At 33.1% G+C, this 12,137-nt stretch overlaps 1 protein-coding gene across 2 annotated transcripts in view; it reads right to left on the bottom strand.

Annotated features, from left to right (window-relative positions):
• The window catches only part of LOC106059169 (probable ATP-dependent RNA helicase DDX31), a 25,913-nt gene extending 13,776 nt beyond the window's left edge, over positions 1–12,137 (bottom strand). The window contains exons 1-8 of one of the 2 annotated variants that reach the window (XM_056041582.1): positions 11,984–12,137; positions 8,927–9,120; positions 4,186–4,261; positions 3,788–3,902; positions 3,387–3,496; positions 3,201–3,242; positions 2,947–3,011; positions 1,850–1,969 (exon numbers count right to left, since the gene is read on the bottom strand). In XM_056041582.1, the coding sequence (XP_055897557.1) occupies positions 1,850–1,969; positions 2,947–3,011; positions 3,201–3,242; positions 3,387–3,496; positions 3,788–3,902; positions 4,186–4,261; positions 8,927–9,120; positions 11,984–12,100 (839 nt within the window). In that variant the 5' untranslated portion in view covers positions 12,101–12,137. Of the gene's footprint in view, positions 1–1,849; positions 1,970–2,946; positions 3,012–3,200; positions 3,243–3,386; positions 3,497–3,787; positions 3,903–4,185; positions 4,262–8,926; positions 9,121–11,525; positions 11,639–11,983 lie in introns of those variants that run through there. The other variant, XM_056041583.1, reaches the window with a different exon arrangement.

The raw sequence follows: 12,137 nt of genomic DNA, 5'->3' as shown, positions 1-12,137 counted from the left end.
ATAAAGAATGTCTTCAGGAAGTAGACCTTGTGGCATTCTGTGAACATGACCAAGTCAGATGTCCTGACACCCTGCTCTTCGCAGCATTTCCTCATTCTTCATTAAAATCTGCCTTAAACATTGGCAGCAGAAGATATTCAGCTTTTTTCCTGCTAAGAGTAGGTTGACCATGTTTCACTACTGTATAGCATCACACAGGTCCGGTAGACTAAGGTTTTGGTATTGTTAGTCAGCAAGGTCCCACATAATTTCCTGCAGCGGTGACTTGGGAGTGTTAGTATATTTAAACCTGAAGATATGCTTATTACATTATATAATAATAATAATAATAATAATAATATATTGTCCGTAAGGAAATTTGTATTACAATTTGTGCATTACAACCAACAAAACATTGTAACTAGAAAAAAAAACAAAATGTACATTCACACCAGACTCACTCATTGCAGTAAACAAAAAAACAAAATGTACATTCACACCTGACTCACTCATTGCAGTAAACAAAAAAACAAAACAAAAAAAGCCAGACATTTCACACTTAAGGCTAATGCTGGCAGGCTGGAGGACATGACCAGAAAAAGGAGGACATGGCTTTCTTTTGCCGGATGTCTGGTAACCCTACATGGTATGATATTTAGTCTACCATTAGGGCTCAGGGCCCCACATATGACATTTGCCCAGGGCCCCATGCACTGCTAAGGCCACCTCTAGCTGTACGCATATTCCAGTAGGCAGATGAATATGCCAAACATTGTAGGTGAGAGCACAAATCCCTGCTTGACACCGCTGCTGACCTCAAAAGATTTTGATTGGGCTCCATTAAATTTCATTGTACATTTTATTTCCTCATGTAAACTTTCAATGAACTATGGTAAAGCATCCTAAGAGTTTGAAATGGCCACTTCTGTTGACTATGGATAGTGCAAACTATTTTGCCAACTATGCTGAGGAGAGAAATACTCCTATTATTGTTATAATCACTGCAATCTCCTTTTTACTCATATATTGTGACTATTTTGGCATCATGCATGTGGGACAGGATCTGTTTTCAAGGAGTGGCAGAGGAGATTATAGAGTTCAGGCAGCAGGAGTGTTTGGTTGACCTTAACTACTTCTGCTGGAATGCCATCATTCCCTGGAGAATTTCTATTTTCAAAATATTTATTATTTTTTTAAGATCGTCAGGGTTTGGTAACTCATCTAGGCATTCCAATGCTGGAAGACCTGGTAGTGAAGCCAGGGCTACATCGCCTACTCTGTGGCATAGATATTGAGGTAGTGTTCTGTCCATTGTTCTAGTTACTGAGTCTGATCTGTCATTTTTTCCCCAGATTTTGATAAAAAGGGGGATGGAGGGCCAGTTTTATGTCATCAGAGTTTTACTATTTCTTAAGGAAAGACTTTCTTGAATTTTGTTGCAGGTACCCCTCCAAAAGTTGTTAGCACACTGTCTTGCCATTTGTTTTGTCTCTTTATAAGCAATTCTAAAATCCTGTAGAGATTTTGGGCTACGGTTTGCCTTGTAAGCAAGGTGTGCAAATCTCTTTTTCTTAATGCAAGGTTCCATCTGTGCTAGATTCACCTCAAACCAGTCTACATTTTTGTGTTTTTGAGGACCCAAGGCAGTTAATGCTGAGCTGTAGATTACATCTCTTAATTTCTCCCATCAGATAGAGATGAGTCTTCTTCCTCACTTATCAAGGCTATTGAACTCACCAAAGAGTGCAGATTTCTCTGGGTCACCAATATGATTTGTCAAGTTTTCTCCATGCATATATTTTGTTCTGCTCAATGCAGAAATGTAAGAAAATATTACATGGACTATTCTATTTCCAAAGCTGTCAATTACCTGTCTGCTTCATCAATGACCAACCACTGGATTCGAGCTAGATGTAGGACACTTGTGAACTTGATATGATCCATTAACCTTCCAGGTGTGGCAACAAGAATGTTAACACCTTTACGCAACCTAGATATAATAGAATAACAATAGTAATAATAATAGAAATATGGTCAATAGAAATATACAGCAAAGAAATAGTGCTAAATCAACAGAAATACAGAAACAGAAATAGTGCTTATTCAATACAAGAATAGAGCACAGAACTATTGATCATTCAATCAAAGAATAGAGCACAAAAGTGTTGAACCTATTCAGTCTATAGTTTGTGGCCCACCACTTATAGAAGATGCTCTATGTTGGAAAGACATTAATGGAGAATAAAAGTGGACAAGAAAGTGAGAAGTAATATTGGAATGGCATAATAACTGAATACTTCTATGCTGAAATTTAATTGCACTTCAACTTTGTTTTGTTTTTAGTGTCATCGATATCAAATAATTCACAATCAGATTTAGCTTAGATTATTACATAGCCAAGATCACCTGTAATGAAATACATCACCTTAATATTCTGAATTGATCACTGTAAAGAAACAACCCATCTGCTTAACATTCCATTAAAGAAACTGTTAAATTGACTATCACTCGCATCAACTTGAATCAGCAATACACCAACACACACACATAATGATAAAGACTGAATAGATTAAAATTTTGCATCCACATATATCACTCCAGTTTCACATTTCATCCGACAATTGTTATTCAACCCTTCGGCATCCATCACAATCCCAGAAAGGTAAAGGTTACAGAGCCCTGATCCAGTCCCAGCCAGTACCTGTTAAGTCCAGACATATATATCAGATAGTTGGATTTAAGGAAATCTGATGGTTCAAATATAATGTTTTTATTTGAAAAACTTAAAAATTATTGGTTTCAGCACAACTTTGATAGCAGCAGGGGCAGTTACAAATCCAATTAAAAGCTGTGTCACTTCAATGTATAATGTATTGACTTTGCTTAGCTACGGCTGTACTGTGAGAGAATAGTTAGACAAAGACACAAATATGCCAATTCTCAAATAAACACCAGACTTATACTGACCTAGATTTCTCAGCTTTACGTTTCTCACCTCCCATTAAACAGCCAGGAACAATCCAAATGAAAGTCTATCAATATAGAAATATTTGATAGGTAAAGAGAAAGATTATTAAGTCATTAATTCAAAAGAAATAGATAACTTCAAAAACAAATATTTAATGTAGATTCACAGTTATAACTTAAAAATGCAATCTTGAATGACCTGATGATCATTTGTTATACTGTTAACAAAAGCATGCTATTACAGACTGACTTACCCTTAAAAGTTTGACAAATGTATCGTAACTCTGTAAGACTAGCTGACAGCGAGGTACATATGAGGATAACAAATCAATATATCAAGATATATAATAAATAAATTTCCAACACATGCATAATTTACATATTATTTTTAAAATTGTTCAACATTACCAACCAAACATAATAACTAGTTCCTTTTTTACCTCCCTTGTAGGTACAATGATCAAAGCATAAGGGCCATCATCTCTTTTTATTTTCAACTTTCTGGATTGTAACATCTGAACTATGGGCACTGCATAGGCTAACGTTTTACCTGAATACAGTGACAAACTAAACATTAGAATGTTGTGGGTGTACTTGTTGGAAGGCATAACATGTACAAGTTAAAACATAATGAATGCATTTTTTTTTTGTTTATTACTTTATATGTAAATTTATTGTTTCAAACTGTGGCTAGATCAATGATTCATATTTTGCTTGCAATATTTGAAAGGTACACATTTTTATAAAAAGACTTCTTTTGGTAACTTTTTTTATTTCCTGTTTTTCCCTTTCATCAATTAAGAATTTTGAATAAAACAGATTCATTAAAGTTGAACTAGACCTGAACCAGTCTGGGACTTGATCAAAGCATCTTTCTTCTTCAGTAATACAGGAATAGCTTTTTTCTGCACTTCTGTCATTTGTTTAAAGCCTTGTTTTTCTTCCAGGTTAGATATCTAAAGAGAATTGAATATCACAATGGAATAGAAATAGTTGAATGTTGCCACATTGAAAGTTAATACGTAGTTAAAAGATTGTAATAATTATATACTCATAGGTTACTTAAGGTTACCTGTATGTAAATGATTTTTTCACATTTTTATATAAATAATATTTATTGTTCAATGCAATATGAGATTCACTGATATAAACTAATTTCAATATAAATAAATATATTTAATATATATATATATTTTTTAATATAAAGTAATTTCAATATAAATAAATATATTTACTGACCAAAAAAGGGTGAAGTGGTAATTCTTTGAATGTTTCTCCAGTGAACACATTTTCTGACACTGTTTCAACTTTGGAGCTGAATTGAAAAGAATAAAGCTTACTAGTAATATGAAACAATACAAGTTTTAAATACAATTCTTCAAATACAAGTTTAGTCTAATATATGCCTAGAGAACTTTTTAAATTCATGTATTTTTTAAATCTGACAAGTTTCCAAAACATTGAACAGGAAACTACACCAAAAGGTCATAGTATAACATTTTTCCAAGTAATTTTTTTTAAAACTTAATTTCAATGGATAGACCCAACAACATGGAAGTGTTCTAGCATCAATTAAAAATATGTATTAATATGTTACTAGTCGACCAGCGGCGTAGCATACACGTCAGCAGTGTGCCCATCGCTTTCATAGGTCCTGCGCTGGTGACCGGTCACTTCATCCCCGGTCATTTCATCCCCTGGTCATTTCATCCCCTGGTCATTTCATCCCCTGGTCACTTCATCCCCCGGTCACTTCATCCACTGATATTTTCATCATCTGATAATAATCTGATAATATCAATAAACAAAATACATACTTACATATACATGTAGAAATGAAATATCGATAGAAATAAAGTCCTATAACACAATTTGTAACTTATGTTCATAAGGAAGACCGCCTTTATTAGAAAAAAATAAAACCTTATTACAAGGCTAAAAATGACTCGCCCATTTTCAAGAAAGAGCGATTGAAAAATCAAATAAAGTGAAACATGGTCGTACTTTCACCACAGCTTGGCCTTTGATGATAAGTTATCAGCGGCACGGTCATAATTATTGTAATCACACTTCTATCTCTCAAAAGATTTCCACTACTTGGACCACACATTGGCCTTTGATGATAAGTTATCAGCGGCAAGGTCATAATTATTCTAATCGCACTTCTATCTTTCAAAAGATTTCCACTACTTGCACCACACCTTGGCCTTTGATGATAAGTTATCAGCAGCACGGTCATAATTATTCTAATCGCACTTCTATCTATCAAAAGATTCCCACTACTTGCACTACACATTGGCCTTTGATGATAAGTTATCAGCGGCACGGTCATAATTATTGTAATCGCACTTCTATCTCTCAAAAGATTTCCACTACTTGGACCACACATTGGCCTTTGATGATAAGTTATCAGCGGCAAGGTCATAATTATTCTAATCGCACTTCTATCTTTCAAAAGATTTCCACTACTTGCACCACACCTTGGCCTTTGATGATAAGTTATCAGCAGCACGGTCATAATTATTCTAATCGCACTTCTATCTATCAAAAGATTCCCACTACTTGCACTACACATTGGCCTTTGATGATAAGTTATCAGCGGCACGGTCATAATTATTGTAATCGCACTTCTATCTATCAAAAGATTCCCACTACTTGCACTACACCTTGGCCTTTAATGATTACGCTATAGATAAGTACACATCCAGATTTACCATATAATATTAGATTTCTCATTAAGAATACAAAGTGGAAGAGGAAACACTATAAACGCATTAGTAATATGTCATAAAATGTAAAAAAGAAAGCATTCTACATAATCATATTTATATATAAAATATTTAATTGGGGATGAAATGACCGGGGGATGAAATGACCGGGGGATGAAGTGACCAGGGGATGAAATGACCAGGGGATGAAATGACCGGGGATGAAATGACCGGGGATGAAGTGACCGGGGATGAAGTGACCGGGAACCGTCCTGCGCTAATTCTAGGTGTATAAATTATTAAATTAAACCATTTTATAACTTATAATAGATTTCCCCCAACCTCCTGATTTGGCAGGAGCTCCTGGAAATCTCCTGAAATTGCAAAATATACGAAAAAATCATGGAAATATCCGGAAATTATTAAAATCTTTTCAAAACTTATGCAAATATCCTGAAATATATGGACAAAAAATGTCATTTTGGAGTGTCATTCAATATGGAAAACGCCAATCCTACGTGCGATAAAAAAAAACAACAGCATTATGCAATACCTGTAATTGTGGAATCTAGTGAAAGAAGCTTCTCGCGCTTCAAACTAATGAAGAATTACTTGAGGTCAACAATTCTCGTAGATAGATTGAAACATTTGGTAATTCTTGCTATTGAACGTGATCTATGTAGGAAATAAAATGTTTATAACACTAAATAGCAGCGCCGGACTTAAACATTGTGATCAAGAAGTCATGGAAAGAGAACAACTAATGTACTATGTATATTCACCCGTCACTAAATAGCAGGGCCAACTTAATCATTGTGAGGCCCTATGCAAAACGGATTTCGCAGGGCCAAGTTTGTGTAGGGAAGCAGATAATAAGTGAAATTTAAGAGTTTGTATTACAAAATAAATTTGTCTATGCATTTGATTCATTCTTTACTAAGTACACGAGCCCTGCGTGTAGCAGTCATACAGTATATCATAATAATTCTGTTTCCTACATAGATCACTACATAGATCACATACAATAGCAAGAATTAGCAAATATATATATATGTAGTGGAGAGGACCTGATGTACTTGACCAAGCACCGGTCAGCAAAGGGTCAAGTTGACCTCTGCCCCAGTAACTGAGATTTGAATTCCTTTTCCTGCTGGCATCCTCCATTGAAACTTGCTGCTACACACCTACTCCAATACCACCTTGTCTGATCCTGCTGTGTTTGTCCTAAGTTCATTGTTTTGACCAAGGCTGCAGGTAAACACATTTTTACTGTTTCTTGTATATCATATATTCTTGTTTATTTTTTTATATAGCATATTGCTACCCAGGTTTTGTCCTCATTGCCTTTGTTTTGTAGTTTTGAGATGCCTTTGGAAGGAAGGCCCACTCTGTATATAATGTGGGGACCTCAGTTCCTATTTTGTTTTTCTTGTTAGTCGAGTTCATATCTTATGAGCCAAGCCCATTGTATCTTTTGTTTGTGAGTCAAGCTCACCATATTAATTGTCCCTCTTGTAAATATATTCCTATAACCAGTTGTAGATACTGGCTGTTAAGAAACCGTGTATAGATTTGTTCTATTTAATTGTCATAGTTTTGTAAGAAAAGGTAAGAGCGAAGCTCTTCAATGTATGTTAGTTTTATATAGAACTAGTTGATTTATTTTTTGAAAATTACTTTATGTCATTTATTTTTATAATGTTTGTTGGTGTTCCATATCTCTCTTGTGTTTATAAAAGAGATGATTGGTTCACACTATAAGAATTTCTTTTTTTGTTTTTTTTTTGTTTATTTCTAGTATTTATACCTGATGTTGTGTTTACAAATTGGTCTGTTCATTTAGACCATATAATTATGTTTATTTTATGCTCATTAGTAATTATGTTGTATGTTTGCCTTCGGCAGGTTTTTTGTGTACATTATCTATCTATCTATATCTATAACTATATATCTATATCTATCTATATATATCTATATCTATCTATATATATCTATATCTATATATATATCTATATCTATATATATATATCTATATCTATCTATATATATCTATATCTATCTATCTATACATATAAATATAATATACACGTATGTATAAACTAAATGTTTGACTAAAGAATGCATAAATAAGTTGTCAAATTTATTATATATATATATACTATAAAGTAGAATGTTTGGTTGGTGTATTGGTGTATGTATGTATGTGACGAACAGACATCAAAGCCGCTTGACCAATCTTGATAAAACTTGGCAGGAATGTTCCTTGGGTACAAACTTAGACCGTAGTGTATGTATTGTAGCCCTAAAACAAACTTAAGACCCTAAAAAAAAATAAAGTTGTCCAACTCTATTAAAGCTATAGTATTTATGGATCTAGGCCATGTTTACAATGTTGACATGAGAAAAGATAGAAAGGATTTAGACCTAGATCTAATTTTAAGAAATACACTTTGCAGAGAGTTTTTTACTTTGACACATGAAAATACAAAAGAAGATCCATTGATTTCACTAAATAATAAAATTAACCTTCAATTTTGTGTTTCAAAAGCATTTTTTACATAAATTAGTTCCTTATATCTGTGACTACAGATTTCCTGACATACATTCTTTCATTAGACAATACTGTAATGAATCGCGAACTAAAAATTAATTCGTTTAATTGTTTACTTTATAATCCCATCCCTAGATCTAAAACTCTAATTCAACTCTAAGATGATAAAACTTCTCTTCACACAGATAGTTTTATACTTTAACACATGAACATACTAATTATAGTCCATTCATTTCATATTTTGATCAAATAAACATTCAAATTTGGTTTTCTAAAGCATTATTTTTAAGAGACTACATTCGTTTACGAAAGCTGCGAAGCCGAGTTGAGATAGACCTAGATCTATATTCATTCATGAATTGCATATTAAAAATTATTTCATTTAATTGTTCACTTTATAATCCCATTCATTTAACAAAGCTGATCGCTCTTTTCGTTTTTAATAGATATGAATGTATCAGCTTCGGGTAAACCCATTTTCGCAAAACTAATTTTATTTTTGTAGCGAAAGAGAAAAAACTTGAAAGGATCATTAGCTAAGTTTAACATACATCTAAATCCAATCCACTAGATTAGTAAACACAAACTTAGACCCGCAGGCCGCAGGTAATGTCAGGCTAGTATATATATATTTCACTTTTGTTTTTATAGATTTTACTTTTCATTTCAAAATAACTACAAACACTAATTTTACATTGGCATTAAATTTTGTGGTACATACCTTAAGACTTCTGGAATATCAGGATTCTTTCTAAATAAAGATGATATTACCATGTCACTTTTAGGCTTTTTCCCATGACTTATCTCAGCATTGTCTGACAATTTTCTCTTTCTATTATCTTCTTTCGGTGAGCTTTCTTCACGTCTCTCAACTTTTGTATGAGCAGGAACAAACTGTTCTTTATGATTGAATTTCTGTCAAAGAACCATAGCCTATATATAACTCTACTATTTGGTTGGTTCATTTAAGAAATAAATTGATGACATCCTATTGTAGAGTAACAATTACAATAAATAGAAATTCTTGTTTAGACTATTGTCTTGATTATACCAGCAAGTAAAGTAACTACATAGTCAAGAAACACAAATATGGTGGGTAATCAAAAACTTTCTTTGATTAAGAAATTATAGAACCTTTTACACCTATGACAAAATTAACAAAACAATGTTTGCAAGCATCTCTAGAAGAAACAGAATTGAAGACAAAGTAAGGCTAATATAATATATATATATATATGTAATAAGTAACAAGATTTCTTTTTTTTCAAATCCAATCAAGAAAATGTTGAAACTAAAGCTAACTTTATTAAGTCACATCCTGACAAAAAAAAGCTTATAAAGCATATTCTATGGGTAAATATTACCGTGATAATTTTAAAAATGCATATATTAAAAAAAAAAAGGTGAACAACCTGAATTGAAACTCAACTGCTCAAGCCTTCTCATGCCAACATACTAACCACTGTGCTGGGAAAGTGCTTATAAAAATAAAATGTTTTTATAGTTTTTATCTATTGTTTGTTTCAAACTTTATAAAGCTTTCTCTCTACAGAAAAAAAAGGAGACTAATCAACTTAAACCACCACATCAGTCAAGTACAATCTCTTTCCCTTGCCTGATACCAAACAAAATAATTAATTACCAATATTTAATTTACTAATTGGTTAATTTTTTTATTGATTCTTCTTTTGTCAGGTAAAAGAAATAATTGTGCAAAATTTCAGCTTGATCCAAGATTGTGTGTGGGAGAAAACTGTGAGTACAAACTTTTTCAAGCTGTACATCTAATGAAAGTCACAATTTTTTCTTATCAATCAGCCTCTCTATGGAAGTATAAACATTTTTAATCTTTGTGAAATTATTACTTTTAAGAGTCTTTTATATTTATTTATTGTGTATTTTATCATATTTGAGTATCTAGTCACTGACAATTATTTTAAAAAATTGTTTGCTTTAGTAAAAAAGTGAATTTTTCTCACTTTGGTGTCAGCCCCTTTTGAGTGTCACCTGGTGCAGACTGCACCCCCCACACCTCCTTGTGTTAAGCTTTAGTCCTATTTATGGTTTGTCTCAAGGAAGGTGATGCTGTTCTGATCTATGAGCAGTACTTTCAAGATGGACTAACTGATAGGTCAGGTCAGACTCTAGATCTATCTATATAGATCTAGATATCTAGATCTAGAAAGTCTTACTACAGTGACTGGGGACTTTGCTTTTCAAACAGCCTCTTATGATTATCTTATATAGTACAAACGTTACTTCAAAAAAGAAGATGATTAAGTCCTACGTTGTTTGTTTTGTTTGATTGGTGTAAAATGTTTTACATGTTTCAAATGTTCCTTCAGAGTTGAAGATAGTTTACTTCCTAGTCCAAACCTCTCACAGGACGACGGGGGATGGGAGTGGGCAGTCCAAACCGCACGACCAGGGATCCATCCTACTCTTAGTTAACCAATGACTTAAATTCTGCCAAGTCATTGGTTTTCCTGGCTGGCTCAGGCAACCCATTCCATGCTCTAATAGCACTAGGGAAGAAGGAGTATTTACTTAGTACAAATTTATCCTAGCGCCATATTTCACAATATTTGAAGATTATGGTTCAGTGTTTTATGTATAAAATTGCTACTTTACTTTTGAGTCTTCTCTCCTGAAGGCTTTCTAAATTTAGTGATTTTACTAAAGCCAAAGGCAGGTGTTACTCTACTCACTACTCTAGTCAAATGTGAATATTCTTTTGTTATATGAATCTCTGCTCTTTTTTGTGTCTTTGTCTCTTTGTGATATCTATCACTGTGTTATACTCACAGGACGACTGTGTTCGTGACTGTATACTCAGTCACTATAGTAAGAATACTTAGCCAAAGGCAGTAAAGACTAAAACTAAGAGTAGTAAGACTACTGTCACTACTAAGACTAGGACTTATAGATCTATATTTCTATATAAAATAACTATTATAAGGTCTACATTATCTAGACCTAGATCTACTCATGATTCATGATCTAATACGAGAGATGATACTTATACTGTCACTATCTGAATACTTTTATCTTAGTCTTATGTCCAGTGATGTCTGGTCTGATGATTCTGAGTGATACACTGAGTTACAAAGTTCTGAATTATAGATCTAGTGAAATCTAGTGACTCTAGTCTATATCTATACTAGATTCTAGATCTAATATAGACTTAGATTCTAAAGATAGTAGTCATAGAATAGAGTCTAGTAGATCTAGAATCTAAATCTAGATCTATAAAATCTATAGAATCTAGATCTAGATTAGATCTATGACTATAGTGAATAACACTTCAATAGCTTGAATACCTGATTGATTTGAATATTTTGAATAACTTCTCTTTGATAAATAATAAAAATAAAGGTAAAATATAAATAAGTCTCTAGACTCTATATAGATAGATCTAGAATAATCTAGATCTAGAACTCTAGTCACTAGATCTAGTGTCACTAGTGACAATCTAGTGCTAGTCACACTAGAGACTAGACCTCACTAGTGAGTCTAGTCACCAGTCTAGACTCTCTAGACTACACAACACACTAGTCTAATCATGACTAGTCACTCACTAGTCTAGTCACTAGTGACTAGTGTCTCTAGAGTCTAAGTCTAAGTCTAAGAGTCTGAGTAAGAGTAGACTGTAGAGTCCTAGACTCTAACTCTAGGTCTAGTGACTAGTGACTAGACTCATGACTAGAGTCTAGACTTAGAATCTAGATTTAGATTCTAGATCTAAAACTCATTTATTGTGAATTAAATTTCAAAATACCTTATTAGCGCGATTTTTATTAGATCTAGATCTAGGCCTAACATCGTTGACGTTAACGTCTGTTGATAAATTTAAAGAAATGTTGGAAAACTCAGCCATCGTGTTTAATAACAACATGTGTGTTTCTAAAAATAGAATGATGATCTTCTAAGTA

This window comes from Biomphalaria glabrata, chromosome 9 (genome assembly GCF_947242115.1).
Source record: "Biomphalaria glabrata chromosome 9, xgBioGlab47.1, whole genome shotgun sequence".
Classification (NCBI taxonomy): Eukaryota; Metazoa; Mollusca; class Gastropoda; family Planorbidae; genus Biomphalaria; species Biomphalaria glabrata.
The sequence above is the reverse complement of the archived record's forward strand: the minus strand, read 5'-3'. Positions and strand labels throughout refer to the sequence as shown.